The sequence below is a fragment of the Anser anser genome (assembly GCF_964211835.1).
Source record: "Anser anser genome assembly, chromosome: 1".
Lineage (NCBI taxonomy): Eukaryota > Metazoa > Chordata > Aves > Anseriformes > Anatidae > Anser > Anser anser.
In genome coordinates this window covers 48017981-48037303 of record NC_139720.1, presented here as the reverse complement: position 1 = coordinate 48037303, position 19323 = coordinate 48017981, and the positions used below count along the sequence as shown (strand labels likewise).

Genomic DNA, 19323 nt, shown 5'->3' with positions numbered 1-19323 from the left:
TGATTTTACTGTCACACCTTATCCCAGCTCAGATGTGGCAATCATTTATCACTAGTGCTGGAGGCACTGGTGCTGGAGGCAGATACGTAGGATTGTGCTGAGGCTATCCTCAGTAATGCTTAGTACTGTCATCTTTCTGAAGCGCACAGAACTGAAAGGTGCCAATGTGAATTTCAGATACCTGCTGATTTGCCATTTCAAGTTCAACCTGTGCAGAAGAGAAACATTCTTAAAAATTTGATTTTAGGTTCAAATGAATGTACCTAAAATGTTTGTGTCCTATGCTTTTTTCTATTAATGTTAGGCATTATATATCTTTATTATTAAGCTTAATTCTGTTAAATAATAATTATTATAATTATAATTAAATATAATAATTATAGTTATTTAGTAAGCTTATTAAGAGGAATCATTTGACTGACTTGTGTTCTAAAGTTGTAAAAATGATACTCCAGAAGCACTGGCAACATGACCCGACTTGTGTGTTGATGGAAGTTGTTTTACTTGTCAGTAACGCTCCCAATGGGAGTGCAGACTGTGAGACACTATTCCAAGGATCTGAATAATTGAATGTGTTACTGCACTCTACTGGGTCACAGCCCAAGACAGTGGGTTGTCTTGTTTTGTGTTTTCAAGCACTGACATGCCTGGTGAGCCTTTATGCAAGCTCATATTTTTATTTTTAAACGAAAACATGGCAAATAAACCAAACAATTACTTATATAGCACATTAGTCTGCCTTTTTTCAGTGCTTTCATAATCAAGTTTAGTCAGCTGGTAGCAGTTTAAAACTGTCTTTGGTATAGATTCAAATTCTTATGATAAAAACTAAAGAACTTGAGAAGGCTAAGCAGTTGAAAATGATAGGCTCCAAGAGGCATCATTGTAAATAGTAAATGGTCAACTTCTTTTACACTTCACTGTACTGAGACAAATACTTTGTCTGAAACTCAAATGTAGGGCAAGGACTTTTGTTTATTTCATCTCATTTTTCCACAAATTGTAATAAGATAACTTTGTTTTGCACCACTTTACAAGAAACTCTTCCTTGGAGGATAATCTACTGCTGCGGTTTGTGACACCCTTCTCCTCTTAGACGTCAGTGCCTTTGAGCAACTTCAGAATCTTTGCCCATACAGCAGGGGTGCATCTTGCTTTTACCAGCATTACTGATAATCATGATAGAAATTAGTATAGAAACAGGGCCTCTTATTTTTTGATAGCTTGTCCAATATTGCACATGAAAGTGGGGAAGTGGTTGAGTCACCATCCCTGGATGTCTTTAAAAGACGTTTAGATGTAGAGCTTAGTGATACGGTTTAGTGGAGGACTCGTTAGTGCTAGGTTAGAGGTTGGACTCGGTGATCTTGGAGGTCTCTTCCAACCTTGATGATTCTGCGATTCTGTATACCCTCTAACATACTTCACAACCTCATCTGTATTATTCTGTAGGCTGAAAAGTGTGGATTGCTGGGATAGCCCCTCTTATGTATGACAATTTCTGGTGTTATTCAAAGCGTTTCTGCCCTGACTGTGCATCAAACTTCTGTCATGCAGCCTCTCAGAGGGCTGTTACACTGATCCGTCTGGCTGTCCTGCCTCCAGTCGCTGGTCTGACTAATCACAGGGCTAGCCACACAGCTCAATACTTGTTTGATTTTATTCTTCCATTTACAACCGGAGAGTTAGGAGCCTATTGGAGAAGTTCGTGTTGTTCTTCTCAAACAGCTTTGAGAGGCAAATGAGCATTTTTGTAGCTTGTATTGGAACGGGTTTGTACCTGGAATCCCAGAGGTCAGAAGCTCAGCACCAGTTGCTCAGGGGAAGAGTGACCTTTCAGCTGTATGTAGTAAATTTCAGTTTTACACTTCTCTTTCTTAAAAAAGAGAGTGAGAGAAAAGGAAGAAGCCAATTTAATGTAGACATCCTTTATAAACTAAGGTATACATTTCAATTAATTATAATATGTCTCAGCAGTTTGAAGATTAAGAGGTAGGCTCCAGAATTCATGAAATAGATGTAAGTAAATCATTTGAAAAATACTTCCTGTCAATTCAGTCTGAGGAAAGTAGCTATAGAGTGTCTGTCAGAAACTCTGCCTTTTTCATGAAATGACTGCAGAGTGAAGCAAAATCATCTTTTTATTTTACAGATATATAGTATATATAGATATAGATACATAGATATATAGATATATAGAGATAGATTTATAGATATATAGATATATAGATTATATAATAAATAAAAATCTATTTAATTCTGATCTTTCATGCATCATCTCTTAGGAGGATATGCGAGTAAAATGTGTGATGCCAGCAAGTCCCTCTAATTAGCGATGTTCAAAGTTAGGTTTACAGCTCAGATCAAAGTGGATTCAGGTTGCATGGGAAGCAGTGTGGAGAGAGAAGTACCTGATGGCAAGTGCTGCTGTGACAGTGTGCTTCTGACACAGCTCCTGTTCCTGTCATCACTCTTCCCTTCCTCTGTTCACTCGTCCTTCAGAGTCTTGTCCTCAAGCTGTGGTGGTCCTCCAAGGAGAGGTTGTTCCTCTTCCAGTCTTTTCCTTCTGTTCAGTCTCTGTCAGCCATTTAACTTCACTGCTTTTTTTTATGCTGAAGAAGAGAGAAAATCCTTCATGTTGATGCAGTAGCTGCCAACCTGAGATCAAACAAATTCTAGCTGTATTTATTTTTAACGTTATAGCATAACAATCCATCACACTCTGAATGGGTGGGGTTAATGAAGCTTTATTTCATGGCCTTGTGTACAGGCAAACTGAGCGGAAGCAGATGTTCCCTTAGCATACTCTGAAGTTAGGCCAAATAGAATAAGCGAAACTTCCTTACAGGTACGTGTGTTTGAGTTAACAAGGAAAGCAGATGCACAAATAAAGGAATTGTCTGTCTGTTATTTATTTTTTTCTTTTTTTTTTTAATGAAATAATTTCTGTTCCCTTCAGCAAGGCATCCTGTCAAAACTAGTTGAATTCTTCAGAAGTTGGTTTCCTTTTCCACAATATAAGAAAGATGATGACATACTTCACCGACTGGTAAGTGATTACTTAATTTTATTTTATTTTTTAATTTTTCTTTCTTAATCCACAGGTCTTTCCCTCCTTTGTACCTTCTCCTCCAAGCACCATCTTTGGTCTCTTTTGTTGTATGTTCTGAGAGTTTTACTTAACTCTTTTGGTAATACTGATTCTATTTTTCAGAGTTAGGTTGCCAGGCAAGTTGGGCACAGCCCAAAAAGAAAAAAAATATCAGTAGCCAGCTTGAAGATATTCAAAACATGGAATGAGAGATGATGAGAAATTAAGGAAATTCTTGAAAGGTAAAAGAAGTTAATCTACGCTGTATCTGCCTCATTCACTGGAAGGCACTGCGAGACACTGAGAAAGTCCCCAAGTGGTGGTCCAGTGACTTGCAGACACAGCTTAAGACAGAAGGCTCTAGAGCTTCATCTAATTGTTGCTTCACCACCTCTTTCACCTTGTTAGCTCAGGCATAGCACCTGCTTGTGCAGCTCTACCACCCCTGGACCTATCCTGGGTTATGTATTATGTCTCTGCACTTTCCACAGTGCTTTTACATTTGGGAAAAGCAAAGCAAGCTAAGGCAGCACCATTATAATGCTTCAAAATGATGTTATGCGTTAACAGCAGATGACATCTTTGTAGCAGCCTGGCAGTAGGAAGAGGCATGATCAGGCTCTGCATTACCTGTATGTCCACACTTCAGCAGTTCAGAAGCAGAGTGGGTGTCCACCTCCACCTGCCTCACCCAAAGTTTTATTGTCCTACTCCTAGAACATACAAGGAACTTTTAGAACCCAAGGCAGCATGTGTGGGGTAGAACTGAAGGGTGATAGTTCTACCCCAGGTAGGTAAAAATAGTTTTATTCTGTCTTTACACCTGTTCTCTGCAGCACCACGTTCTAGACAATTCAGTTTCTAGCCTGGGGTTGGTCGAGATCTGCTTTAATTAGCACCCAGCTGTTTCAGGTTCCTAGTCTTGCTTGAAAATGTCATTTTAGACTGTTCCAGAATCTGAAAGTTAGAAGTTTAATTTTTTTCTACTATGGTATAAGAACGATGTCTTTATATGTAGTTTGGGGAGCTGGGAAGTGAGCAATATGGTGAGTTAGGGGTTTCCATTTCTGAGAGAGTTCTAGTGAGTCCAATTGCTATTGCTTCTCCCTTATTTCAAGAGGACAAAATTTCCTCTGAAACCTATCATTACTGATCTTGGGTTGTCTTTTTTCTTTCTCTCTGTTTCTCTGTGAATCAAAGGTATTATCTTCAAAGCTTTTTTTAGCTTTAATTTCTTGAGAGGGAGACACAACTGAAGAATGTGAAAAGCATGTTTCTCCTGCTGCATGCTACAGCAGGGTACCGAAATGACACAGGATGTGTTGGAGGAGGGCAGAGTTTCCTCTTGAACACAGCCCTGAAACAATGTTTTTTAGTAAATGTAGAATGCAAGTTATCTGGAGTAACATCAACGTATGGAATTAAACATTTGACTAGCTAGAGCAAAGTTTCATAAATAATCTCTGTACTGTGAAATTTCAAACTTCTGTTAACAGCTTCTATTAGAGGGTTTTACAAAAATACTCTCCCTCCTTCAGGCTAGCTAGATGCAAAGATGCACGTGCTCATTTTGGGGTTTTGTTAGAACACTCTCAACTTGAAGTGTTCTGTAATTATAGTTTGGTGCAATATGCAAATTAAAATTTCAGGGGGTCTTCTCTGATTTACATATTTGTCTTCAAGATCTGCGTATTGCCTTGAAGAGCTATTATGGTAGGGGAAAAATAGCAGACATTTATCGTAGTATCAGATCCATGACTAAGTAACTCCCTGAAGTTCAGTAAGTGTGAAGTCTTCAGAGGCCCACGCTGTTTCATGTTTGGATTGAGCTCTCTTGGGTCGCAGAATCCTGCAGGAGAAGACTCACTGCTTTGGTTGGGGGCTTGAGTCCAGCACATTGACCCTATTAAATGTCCACAGGTGACTTTTTATTGACTGAGCTGTAAACTCTCTCTTTATAATTTGTTTGTTTTGTTAATGATCTAAATTATGTCATGACAAAAAAGAAGGTTTGCTGTTTTATTGAAATCTTCTAATAGATATGATACCTTTACAATCCTTTTGCAAATGTATTGGCATAACTTGTGGCATTTTACCAAATATTGTTACTGTCTAGGTCAGATCACAAAATCAGCGTGATACACCCTGCAAGGCTGAATTGTTAGGTAGTAAATGAATTTTTAAATTTTAACAAGTTTAATAAAAGTGAGGAGTCTACTACTGATATATCTGAAATATTTCGGCAATCTTCAGGAAGAGATAGCTGTCAGTGAAGTGTGGAGAGTCCGGGTATTTTCCTTGTTCTAATAACTTAATTTTAAGAGTTTGCATGTTCTTTACTAATACCTGTGTTTTTCTCCTGCCCGTTTGTGGTAAGGATGTCGGATTTCGATTTGACACACTCCGTACCATCCTGCAACAGGAAGTTCTGCTGCAGGAGGATGTGGAACTGATTGAGTTCCTTGACCCAAGTATCCTGTCTGCAGGGCAGTGTAAGCAACAGGAAAATGGACGACTTCCAACACTACGCTCCCTAGCAACTCCTAATATTTGGTATTGTACAGAGAGTACCTACAACTATATTCACTGTTAAACTGAAAAAAATGTTGTATGTTCTTTACTTAAAATGTAGCAATATAGTAATTTTTTTTGTGTGTTTTTTTTTTTCCTCAGGTCTTTGTGTCCAGTAGTCCCCACATTTATAGATAAGCATATTTTTGCCTCAGGCATTTTATTGAAAGAGTGAGTTTTAATCTGAGATAGCTACATAAACATAAATGGATACTTGCAAACTTGCCATGAGGAAAAACTGACATGGATGAATTCATCAATTTCTAAAGCTATACACTGATGATTTTGAGAAATGAGATGTGATTGTGTAGACTGAATTGGAAAGTGTGTTTTTCACTGTGGTCTTTATAAAGCACTTTAATTGTATGGGGGGCAATTAACTTTCATGGCTGTAGAATACTAGAAGAACAGACTAAAGAATATTTAAATACAATGCATTCAGGTTAGAAGAGGCTGGTGAAATTCACCCTAGAATACTGAAGGAGCTAGCTACAGCAATGTCTAAGCACCTAGCACCTGTATTTGAAAAATAACAGGAATGATGGATAGTCTGAAAAAGTCACTCAGAAATGGGTGGGAATCAGTAGATAACAATCTCTCATGACACAGGCCAGTGGTATGTTTTCATCCATATGTTAGGAAAATAGATGGAATTATTAAGATGTATTATGTCATTATTGATGTTCCCTGTCAAACAAGAACTTTTAAGTCACCTTACTCCAGTGGATTATCCTGCTCCTAACACTATTCATCGTTTCTTTAACTGTTCAGATTATAAAGAACACTTACAAAATTTTTGAATATTGCTCAGCTTACAGATGACATTAAATTTGTAAGTGTTTTGGCAGATTGGAGTTCAAAGGTAGCTTGAGAAATTGCAGAAATACCTTGAAGTCAATAGAAAAGTCAGTAAAGACAAGTGTGTAGTACTTCACTTGGGCAGGAAAAATCAAATTAACTAGTACAAAGTGGTGAATAGTTGGGTAGATAGTACTACTTCAGAAAAAGATCTGCACATTGTTGCAGAGCATAAATAGAATCAGTCAGCAAATTATTCAAAAAATGGCAAATCTCATTCCAGAGTCCTTGTTATATGCAGGATACGGGGTGTTTTACTTTTCTGTCTGTTTCCCCAAGTCTTGTGTTAGACTGCAGCATCTGTTTTTGAATGCCACAACTTGCAAGGCATAGGTAATTTAGAAAAAGTCCAAAGCAGAACAACAACAATAATGAGGTTAGAAAATGCAACCTTTTGGAAACATTTGAGGGAACTGGGATTGTTTGGCCAAAATGGAGAAAATTAAGGTGGGATGGAGCAGCCTTATGATAGGCAGAAGGTAGTTGCTAAGAAAGTGATGATCCATCAATTTTTATCCTGTGCAGAAAAGGAAAGGATATGAGGAAAAATAATTTGATTAATTTGCCAATGATTCAGACTGGATATGGGGGAAACCTTTTGAACTCTAAGGATATTTATGAGTTGGAAGAACTACCTAGGTGGGTTGTGGAGTCTTCTTTTTCGTCTTCAGTCTGTCCCTGATGATCTAGATTAACCAGAAATTGAAAATCAATAAAATTATCTCTTAAACCCCTCCCAGTCTTTCATTTTGGGGATTGTTCTTTCCAAAGTTACCAACAAAGATACAGACTGTGTGCGCCCTTTTTAAAATTAGTTACGTATCTGTAATATTTTAACCCTGGACCTTTGCTGAAACCTTTCAGCAGCCCTGGGGAGTTAACACTTGTAAAGCTTACTGAAATATGACTACAGAACTGTCCAGAAACTGGAAACAAAGGGTCATGCTTTATTTTAAAAATGGGAAAACGTTCCTAATGAATATTTCCAACGCTAAATATACAGAATACATAGCTTTCAAGGGGAAGAAAAACAATGTTTTTTCTTTAAAAAGCTCTGGAGAAATTAAAGTTCCCTTATGCACTTTCAAGCCCATATTCCATCCATCTCTCTGAAGACTGTCATAATTTTACAGAACTGCGACTATAATACTACATATGAAACACTGTGTATTCTAGGATTTACTTTTTTTTGTAGAATTTTTCTAGGTGAAAATAACAGACTTACGAGGATTTTAAAATATCCTTGAGAAATAACTGAAATGAGATACTAATGACTCTGGTTTTTAAGGATTTTCAGAAGCTGCCAAATCTTTTAAAATGATTATTCAAGCCATCTTATAAAAACGTGTTAAAAACTAGTGGTCTGTTGGTGTCCAAGTTAAATAAGTCAGAAACTGGAAGAAATAAAGCTGGTGTTGCTTGAGGGTTTTGTTACCAAAAAAAACGTGCCCTTTCCTACTGCACTCTTGAACCTGGACATACAGATATTCCTGTTCCTACCCACCCTGGCTTATAATGCTGAGTAGTCAGTTTTTTGGTTGTGTGGTTGTTTTTAAGTCATATGTGTAAGAGAAACTGACCTTTCAGAGTGGTAAATTATTCTTCTACTCATACCACCAAAAAGCTGGCTTTTTTGGTGTTTACAGCTTGCTTAAGAAACCGACATTGTACCTCCCATCTGTTTGGCTTCAGGAATCTATGGCTGATATTACTTTCTCTGTTTGCAGGGATGTCTCGCTGTTGCTTGCCTTTGTAAGTGCACTGCTTATGCTTCCTTCATGGTGGAAGGAATCGTCGTGGCTACCATGGGGACTAGTTCTGCTTGTGTATGCAATCTTTCGAGTGTGGGGCACATGGAGGACAGCCAAGCTGCAAATGTCCCTGCGAAAATACTGTGTCCAGCTGGAAGAAACAGTGGCAAATAGTCGAGCTTTTACTAATCTCGTGAGAAAAGCTCTACGACTCATTCAAGAGACTGAAGTAATTTCCAGAGGATTTACCCTGTGAGTCTACATTTCACTTTAATAAACTGATCCATTCAAGCCATATGTTGTTTAAAAATAGTCTCATTGCACTGTCTCCTAGAACAAGTGAAATTGCCGAAAAGCATATTACTGAAAACTTTTAATTTTCATAAAATAGTATAATTACAGTTATGTTCACCAACATAAAAGTATGAATTCTAACTACCCATTGTTAAAACTATGCATCCTGAAGGAGAATTAAGTGTCACAAATGTGAACTGGGCATCTATGCCTTTGAAAGTCTCCTGCAGTGCTGGCAATGAAATATATTAAGTACCTTGAACCAATTTAATTAGCCATTTGGGGGGATTATTTGAGAGGCTGTTTGCTTAAGAGTTTCTTGTACTTTAAATGATCAAATTCATGTAAATAAACTGATCTGCAAGTAATCATTCTTATTTTAGAAAACAAGATTACATGAAAATCATTAAATAACAGTCTGAAGTAATGAGAACCAGCAATCAGCAAAGACTATCCAGAGGTCATTTCCCACCTCAAAAAAAATTACACCTTTCCATTCTTGCATACAATCGTTAAGATGTTTAGAGTCTTAATTTACTCTTGAATTTGCCTCCTGTCCACTTAAGTTATGAAAGTTTTCCTAGTTATTCAGCTCTTTGGGTAATTTAACTATTTGGGTTATTTTTGGTTATTTGCTGTGTGAAAGGACATTAGCACTAGTTCAGTGTGTGCAACAATCCCAAACCCAGAAGGCCTGTTCTCATTGCCAGCTATCCTTTTCTGTAGTAGCAACCTATTGCTAGAAATGTACCTGTGTCAGTTAGACATAAGGTTAAAGGAGGTGGGAAATGCCAGCAACTAAAATCCAGCTGACTTTTTTCTAAAACCAATAAAAAGTTCCCCTGCATGCACCACGAAGTTGTTTGCTCCTGCTAGACCAGCTGAACTGTTCTCAGGTACATGTTGGTGCATGCAAGATTGAAACTGTAGACTTTGCATTTTGAATTAATTTTCGAGCTTGAGATGCCTTCAGTATGCTTTGTAGAAAAAATGTTTTATTCTCCCTTTGGAATGCACAAGCACATCTTCAGTCTGCCTAGCTATATTTTTTTGTTTTATTTTCTGAAGAAACATATAGTTAAGCAATAGGCAGTCTTATCTTTGCAGATGGGTTCTTAAAAGAAATTATTGTTAGGGCTTGTCCAAATTACAGACGAGAAAACATTGGTGTTTTTTTCCTAAGTTTAAGCAAACGAACTTGTGGTCAGTGTCAAAATTGCTGGTTCCTTGTTCTTTTACTACATATCTTAGATAACAGATTAACAAAAAACAGACTGGTCTTTAAGCTGGTTCTTGATCTCAGCCTCTTTACTTAAAACTCTGGCAAGCTTTTCAAAAGATTTTTGCGTGTGGATGGAGTGGGAGAAGTCAGCCTGTGTCAGCAGTCTCGTTGGAATAATTGTTCAGTATGAAGAAGCCAGAGTCATAGAGGTTTGGGTTTGTTTTGGTTTGGAAGAAGTTCGAACTCCAGAGTGTCCTTTCCTGCATCCATATATGTAAGAGATGCTGCTGCACAGAGCACCGTGAAGTTCTTTGCTTGGCAAAATGCTTCATGTATGATCCAAAAGAACTAGCTACCCTTTCTTCTTCTCCTGAATTTTGCTACAATAAATCTTAGAAGAACTCAGTTTGCTATGTTCACCAGTAGTAACCTTGTCAAAGTCTTGATGCTTGTTCAGGGAAAATCTGATGGCAATAGAAATGGTTGCACCTGAAAAGTTAATGAATATGTTGTTTTACATCTTTGAAAGAACGGGTTTTTCAACCAGGTAGCACAGCCATGATACGTATTCCATGATACGTATGCTGCTGTTTGAATATACTGCTAGTTTAGCATAGTCTGGACTGTGCATTAATTGTGTTGTGAATGGAAAGATACTGAAGCTGACGGTTAAATAATATTGATCCAGATTTTGGCTAGCTGTACTTAACTAAACTGTGCTATAGCAAGCCCAGGTCTGCAGATTCAGCCTGATGTTGTCTTCCACAGCTGTTTTTTCCTTTCTATTTCTCTCTCTCTTTGTTAAGATGGAAATAGGCTAGACAAAATAGTTATCAGTTCAGCAACACGCTCATCTTTCCAGGTACACGCTATGCTTTTCCCTTTTATGTGACTGAAGATGTGAAATCACCTTGTTGCCTGAGCAATCTGAGCAAGGTGAGAGCAGAAGCAGGCTCCAGTCCCCAAACAATTCTTCACTCTTGCTGACCACACTATATCCATTCCTGAGCTGGTTCTAGTAAAAAACGGTGCCAGCAGGTAGAAAGGGTGAACTGTCCACTATTTTCAGTGTTGCAGTCATGGGTTTGGCATCAAGACTGTACATGAACAGAAGTAACTAATATTTTTTTCCTTTATCTACAGTTTAGTGTTGCATGGACGTATTTAATGTTTACGCAGTTCACAATTCAGTTTATTTCCAGATTAGGCAATTTCTTACGATTCTAGAGCTATTTTAAAGTATAGTCAAATAAGTAAGTGTCATAGTTTCTTTTAAATTGTATATTCACCTGAATATATGAATACCAAAGCGTATTTTCAAATATGCTGATTTAATTGCATATATTTCATGCGTTTACCTGTGTTAGCTTCCACAAAACATTGCTGTCATTCGTTGCATAGTTGGTAAAAGCTATTTCCCCACTTATATAATATTTCTGTTGACGTAGAGAAGAATTCTGCAGGGACGGCTTGAAAGAAAATAGTGTTTTACATGGAAAACAAAAAATAGTAGCGCACTTTTTCTGCAAAAATAGTTTAAAGAGCAAATTTGTATATAAAGAGGTATATGTTAAATATCTGCATGTTAAAATTTCCAAAACTTGTACTGGGCATGTAACAGTTTTGTATCAGAAATAATGTTGTGGCCTGCCTACATTTAGTATATTCTTTCTGAACACTTTGGAAAAGACAAATGTCCTCAGGAGTTTTACCATGGCTCAGATGAGAATAGAATCAGGCCGCCTATTGAGGAGTCCTATCTGCTTATCTAAGATTTTGATTAAATAAGTCATTGATATGATGGATTTTTTTTATTATTTTTTTTTCTGTCATAGCTACTGAGCAATTTGAAATAGTATCTAAGTAATGGAATAAAAAAACTGATGTACTGTCTTTAAAAATACTTTAGGACATCTGTACAGTTGTATCACATTTTACTTTTCAAGTTTGCTTGACAGGGTCAGTGCCGCTTGCCCATTTAATAAAGCTGGACAACATCCTAGTCAACATCTTATTGGTCTCCGGAAAGCTGTTTATCGATCTGTCAGAGCCAACTTTCGAGCTTCAAGACTGGCTACTCTATACATGCTGAAAAAATATCCTTTTTGTAAAAAAACAACACAACAACAACAAAAAAAAACAGTTCAGTTATTCCATTAATGTTACCTACCTGTGGTTGTGCCAATGTTTACAGTTGGCATGTCTAGAAACATACAATCTAATTACATATCTAAATGAGATAAAGGAAAGGTAGCATAGTAAATTTGGGTTTATGCTTGGTTTGGAACAGTCTTAATTTTCTTCTTTTTTGCACTGTGCAATATGAGATAAAATCCTATGTACTGAAAACATTGTTCTAACTATTGATGCCCATGCCTCTGGTGAAAGTACTGAAGTACTTCAGAATCCTTTGGGATTTTGTTCTTAAATTACTTTTAGCCATCGTTTTCCCTTGCACAAAAATAACCTTTCCTCTGATTGATAAGCCCATTCGCTCATTGTCCCCATGTTCAACGATAAGTTGATTTTCTGTTTCAGACAAGCTGGGCGAAAACTCTCATTACGATATTAGCCAAAGGGCACGTTTAAGAGCAAGGAGTTTCTACCCTGAACCAAACTAGAACACTTGGATCAGGTTCGATATTGTGAAGCATCATCTACATTTACTCAGTGAATTGTATACTTTAACGGCGTTTAGCATTTCAAGATTTTTTTACTATGTTTATTGCACTACATAGGAAATAACAATGCCTTCACCCTCTATTGTAGCAAAAAGGAAAACAGATATGTTTCTGATCTGAGAAACTTCATGTAGGGGGAAAAAAAAGCTGATGGTAATGCAATTGTTGAAAATCTGTCATGACAAATAACTTGTTTTGCCTTCCTGGAACATACTCGATTAATACTGAATAATAGCATGTGACACAGGCACACATGAAGCTATGAGAGCGTGCACTCACTTTGAAGGAAATAAGTATTTGTTTGCGAAGTAGTAACTCATGTAGGCATCCTCATTCTCAGCTCAAGGCTTAACTCTTAGCACTGAGGATTAAGGTGTACTGGCGATATAAAGGAAAAAAAATATATGACCAGTTCAAACGTTGGTAGAGGCAACTGGTACCTAACTTGGCATTAATCAAGAATCACTTCTAAAAACACAGGAAGGGATTTGAAAGTGGGATCGGTTGACATGGCCTTCACAAATATCCTCCAGCACGAAGAAAGGAGGTCTAGTAGTTGTTGTGAAAAGGTGTGTTGCTTTGACTGTGGAGGTGGCAGGTTCAAGGAACATTGGTGTGAATTAGACAGTCCACTAGTTTTCTAACTGCTAAACTTAATATACGTGCAGAACACAGTGGAAAAAAGAGTGGCAGCGTGTGAGTTGAGATGCAGACTTGGTCAAATCAGCAGTGCTTGTAAACTGAAAGCAGGGAATTTAAATGTGAGGTAGGTGTGTAAATGATTCCTCCTCCCCAACAAAATAATTAAGAACAGCTTTAAGGTAGTTTCCAGTTGCCTTAATTTGTAGTTTTCCCTGCATATCGTGAATGCCTGAAGATGCTCCATGTACTATATGGGCATTGATGGCAAGGAGCATCTTTCAAATAGATTCCACTGCCTTGTGCAATTAAATAGTATGCTAACGCTGGAGAGGCCAAAGATGCCTTCATGTCAAAAGCATTCACACCTGCCAGTTGTGACAACCTTAATGCTCTTGTCCATCATCATGTCATTAGTACAAATTTGGCCTACAGCAAGGGGAAGGAGGAACTGGAGAGATTAAATAAAGGGTTAAGGTGATAAACTGAAGGAAAGGAGTGTTGATAAATTAAAGGAAAGCAATTTCCACCCAAAAGAGATCCCAATTCTGACTTCTATGGTTATTTTTAGTAAGCTCTGCTTTGTGCAAAATCAGAAGATTTTATCAACTTAATCTCCTCTAGGGTATCTGAATATGAACTAATGAATTTCTATTTGAAAGTTGTTTTTTCTGAGCACTATGAAAGACATGAATCCAGTAGCACTATTAATCAACAAAATAAAATACCTTTATTTAAGGAAAAAAAATTAGAGAAAAATTCCAAATATTCACTATTTGGAACAATATTATATATTTAAAAATAATAAAACCCCCTTTTTCCTGATTAATCTTAATACTGCTTAATTTATTTTTTTTTAAGTGTTTTACTGGATATTAGCTTGTGTCTCTGTAGTGGAGCAGATGTATCTCTGTATTTATGCAAGTGAAAAACTGTGGTTGTTTTTTTTGCTTGAAACATTTTTTAGTAGAAATTCAATATGTGAAATGCCTCCTAGCCTCAAAGACAGTAAAACTTGAGTCTTCCCAGCTAATATACTAAGGAACAAAGGTTAGTTCCATTTTAATAGATGACATTATTCTTTAGGGTCATTTTGTTCTTTATAAAATAAGGAAGTAGTAATTTCTTGAGAGCATAAGCAAATAAACAGTACATGCAATGTGAGAGTTCGTCATGGGGGAAGAGAGATAACACTGAAAATTTGTTGGCTGATTGGTCACAGCACTTAGATACGAGAATGAATGGATATGAAAGTAGAACTGGATCTTCACATGATGTAAATGCTCACCATTCATCTTCTTCCACAGTGTTGTATGCATTGACATCATTTGAGGATTTGATCCATTACGTTTTCTTCTGCTGTACCAACCTTCTAATATTGCGGCCTGCTTTTCTTTCATGAGAGTCTGACACTGAAATAAGATGTTTCAAAAAAAAAAAGTCAGAAAAGAGCCAAGCTTTGAAGCATGTGTCAATGGGAAATAATTTTCTATATTACAGTTTGCTTTCCTTGGTTGACAGTATTCAGTTGATATCGTCACATGGGGATGATGCTTGTCATTCAACAACAGTGGTGAATCTCTGACTCCAGAGGTCATTTTTGTGTGATGTCTAGTTATCAAAATAAGGTCACAGTCACAGTCTAGGTCCTCTGTGTGGTTCAGTGGATACAAAAGGATGATAATGTGCAGAATGCCCTATTTTCTTTCATCTTTGTCTTTCTTATAATGAACCTGGAAAATTGAGACTGAGAATTATCGTACATCTGGTGATAATCATTGCCTTAAGACAATAGCTCTTGAACAGAGACATGTCTATTATGACATAAAATGGTTAAAGTAATACAGAAAATGGTGCTAAATTCACTAATGTAGTAAAAGGTATACTACAATTTAAGGAAAGTTTTCATTTAAAGCATTCTTATATGTTCAGAACTTACTAGAAATACTTGTAACTGAAGTAGGTTGTTACATACACTTTAATGTATTTGATTATTTCTGAAATAAGCCTCAAATTCATACTTTGAATCAGTAAGACTAATGCTATTGGAAGCCAAAGAGAAGCTGCTTTAAACCTTAGGCACTCGCTTTATGTATAACTTCAAGAGAGACAAGGAAGAGTATATACTTGAGTGGCTGAGCTGGTGAGTGTTGGGCTGAGTTAAAAACTTGCTGACTTAAGTATTGATCTTAACTGTAGACATAAATGAGTGAAAGGTAAAAATAAATGATTAAATACACCTTAAATAATAAGGTATACATTGATCTGTGCTAATTCATTCATTGTAGATTTTATACCCATCAGTATTATTCCTACTATTTAAATATATCTGTCAAATTAGGCTTTTATGGTAAGGTATATCTCAAATGAGTAAGAAGGAGATCTGTCTGATGAAGTTGTTACAGAGAATTAAAAATCTTAATTCACAGCTTTACTATGTAAATACAAATATGTAATACAAATTGCATAAACCTGCTACATTATCATTACTCACTCAGTAGTACTAGAAGTTTGGTAGTGTTTGCTTGTGGCCAGTATGCCACTTTTTAGCTCATTTCAGTGAACGGAATAAATTAATATCTTCCTAATTAAAATGTGTTCATATGTAAAATAGAAAAAATATACGATTAGCTTATACCAGGTGTTTCTGTCAGACTCAGTGGAGCAGTAGTATTTAATGAGATGGATTCTTTACATTTCATGGGAAGTGACGGCTGTGAACTTGCAGAAACAATTCAGTGTTTTCTCATGCCATCCTTACTCTGACTTGTTCATGTCAGGAAGAGTACACGGAAGAGTACATTGCTCAAAGTCACAGAAGAAAAAGTTATAGAGGAGAAAAGAGTATTTCTCCTTTAATCTGGAAAATAAGGGTATAGTAGGATGCAATGGTTGAAAGCTTAAGCTAGAAATCAGATATTTTGGGTTGAGTATTTACAGGATGTTATGCAAACTAGTCACTAGTAGCGCAGCAAATCTCTGCACTACACTCCATTGAACTGTGTAATAACTTGGAGGTAATACTTCAGTCAGTGTGCCAGTCATTTAATATTTTTATGCTTAAGAGCCTTGTGGGTTCTGCACCATAAGAATCTATGGTTTATGCACTGATTTAATTATACTCAAGCTGGATGGAGGAAATTGTGTAGCTTATGTTACTGGGTGATGTTAACAGTCTAATTCTCAGCTGGTGAAAGATGGTGTGATACTCCATTTCCATTCAACTCACTTGATAGATAGGACCTGGGAGTTTGACCATATAAATTCAAGCAACTTTAATTTTGTTCTAAGCATAAGGCCTTCTCTGGTTTTTGGGTGGACCTGTGTGGAGCCAGGAGTTGGACTCGGTGATCCTTGTGAGTCCCATCCAACTCAGAATATTCTGTGATTCTAATATTTCTAAATTGAATGGTGTCTCATTATGGTGTAGTGAATATAAAATCCATTCTGTGTATTTGAGATGCACTGACCTTGGGAAAACTTGTAAATGTGCACCTTGTAAATCTAGTGAAATTTGTTCCTTCTCCTCTGTAAAAAGTTTAGTTATTGCTTCAGGAAATGCTAGAAAAACACTTTTTCATTTGGGAAAGAGAGTTTGCACAAGAAAACCTCACACAAGCTAAATATATATAATTGTACTCTCTTTGGATTGTAAAAGCCTAACTCGGAAATCCGCTTCTGGAAGGTCTAAGCAAAGATACTTGAGAAATTTTCAGTTAAATGTTTTTTTGTTGACCAGCCAGTTCATCACATGCTTTGCTCATCCCTTCCAACGGGTGAGAATTTTATGAGAGAGCAGCTTGGGTTTCTTAGGAATACTTTGAGGCCCTCATTAGATCTTTAGACGGGAATGTGCTTTTGAAGAGCAAAGTGCTAATATGAAATTGTTGTGTACGTGAGTACATTAGTACTGTTGCTTTTTTATAAGTAAGATGAGCCTCCTGGCAGAGGTTACATATTCATTGTACAGATATTTGATTTTGGATTTGACAGCTTATTATTAAGTAGCTTTGTCTTCTCTTACTCCAAGCTAATAAGGAACATAAGTTGAACAGATGATTAAAGTACTTCCTCAAAGACAGAAACATTTAATTTATGTAAGCTTATTTACTCTACTTTCATCTTTTTAGCTAATCTCTCAATGTGAATAAAAAGAGAGACATCTTATGGGTTAGATCAAAGCGCAATAAGGAAATACACGTATATTCTTAACAAAAATGATTGGAAGTAAGAGGACAAGGCAGAAGACATGGGAGTTCGGTGGGAATCCCTTGTTGAGATGTACTACGGATAAGTGGCTCATTTGGTCAAACCACCCATTTGAGAGGTTTCTTGCAATTTTTAGCATGATTTAGAAATCAACGTGTGTCCAAACTGCTTTTTAAGATGCTCATGCTTTGGAAATGCCTTGTTGCGGGGAAAAAAAGATTATCGCAGAATATTATCAATCTCTAAGATAATTGGTCCTGAAGGGTTTGGACCTGGTTTTGCAATCTCTGGTGGAGTTAACATCCTCATCCCCTGTGCTCCACCTGCTGGGCACACAGTCAGGTTAATTTAGAATAGCTGACCCAGCTGACACCGTGTGACAACAGCAGCTGGTGACAACAGTATGTTATGTTCCTGAGTCATTTGCATTGCTTCAACCTGCAATTGCATTGCAGGTTTTCACCTGCATTCATGCTTCTGGAGGACACTCAACAGGCTTCTTTCTTCCTGGACTTTTGGGAGGAATTAGGGAGAAATTTATTTGTTTGTTCAGAGCCCGGAAACGTAGTATTGCTGTTTCCTGAGCCACAAAAAATTCACTTTTATGCACTGTTCTTCTACTCAAGTGATAAATATTTTCTTCAGCGAATCACTATTGCAAGTTCAATCCTACGAGAGTTTAGCACGTGAAAAATTTGGGAGTGAAAGCGGGTGGAACTTCTAGCTTCCCCAGAAATCATATTAGTTGGACAAGAGACAAGTACTTCTAGTGGGCTTTATGTGACCCAAGAGATGAGAGTATTCAGTTTGTAAATCGAAACATAAAGAAAAGTAAAATAGTTTAAATTAAAAGTATTTTCATGAATGCTTTGCAATTTCTTTTTTTTCCCTTTGGAACAAAGGTGTGCTTATGACAATGAGTGATAAATTCTTTTTTTAAGCAAATTTTACTGTTTTTTGACTGGATATTTATTCTCAATTTACAGAAGTCTTGAACTGTCCCATCTCCTCTTTCCCCAGCATAAGGTTTGCTTAAAATTAGCACTATTCTAAAAGAAATGCTGGCTAGTCTATGGATTATTTTTATCTGTTCCTCTGGCATTAGAGTTATATTGTGCTTGTTTCCTATTTTTTAAGCATTTCACCACAGTTTAAGGGTTGGAAAGGTACATTTTTTTAAATAAAAAAAAATTACCACATGGGTCTTATGATTCTAGCATCAGCAGAAAAGTGCTATTGAAAGAATTGACTTTTTCTCATGTTTTTTTCTCATTTTTTTATGTGTGAATAGTTCTATTAAATGCATATTTACTGAGATTTCTCAGGCGAACAGCATTGTATGTATCATTAAGAATTATCAAGATTGGGGCCTAAATTAACTAAGCTACTTTGTAAACGAGGTAACGAAGCATGGCGATCAAAGCCATACTCCATCTACTTTCTTAGCTAATTACTCAATAAAGTGTCAAAGTCACTGCTGACACACAGAGCAAAGTGATGGGAATATTAGCACACGTATCCTCACAAAATATGTTAAAGATAATTGAGCTTTGGCTGTAGGAAACCTTACTGTACAGGTTGCTGTGTCTGAGAAGTTAACAGCATGACAATTGGGAGCTGCTCTTCTTCATGGTAATATCTGAAATATCAAAGAGCAGTTATTGCAAAGGTCTCCAAGCAGTCCTTCCACACGCAGCACTTGCAGGGAATTCCTGCAGTTGTCCCACGTTTGGTCTATAACATAGACTACCTTTGAAACTCCAAATTGCACAAATGTTGTCTTCCTCTCTCCTCTGTTATAATGATTTCTGTTATGAGATTGACATGATCTAATTGTTGGGAATTTACTAATTGAAGCTAAAGCAATCTAACTTGAAAGGAATGCAGGGATTTTCATCAATATGTTTTCATTTGTTTCTTTTTAAGTAGTTGTATTTAGTGTGTTATATTATTAATATTATCGTATTATTGGGTGTTTAGTCAAGGTCTTATCTCATCCTTCTCTTA

At 36.8% G+C, this 19323-nt stretch overlaps 1 protein-coding gene across 7 annotated transcripts in view; it reads left to right on the top strand.

Moving 5' to 3' along the window:
- VEZT (vezatin, adherens junctions transmembrane protein) overlaps nt 1-19323 on the top strand; it is a 59843-nt gene that overhangs the window by 24059 nt on the left and 16461 nt on the right. For 3 of the 7 annotated variants that reach the window (XM_083806815.1, XM_083806810.1, XM_083806814.1), the window contains exons 3-7: nt 2960-3049; nt 5469-5644; nt 5765-5833; nt 8248-8523; nt 11734-11883. In XM_083806815.1, coding sequence (XP_083662941.1) covers nt 2960-3049; nt 5469-5644; nt 5765-5833; nt 8248-8523; nt 11734-11883 — 761 coding nt within the window. The remainder of the gene's footprint in view (nt 1-2959; nt 3050-5468; nt 5645-5764; nt 5834-8247; nt 8524-11733; nt 11884-19323) is intronic. The other 4 variants (XM_083806816.1, XM_083806812.1, XM_083806811.1 and 1 more) reach the window with 3 other exon arrangements.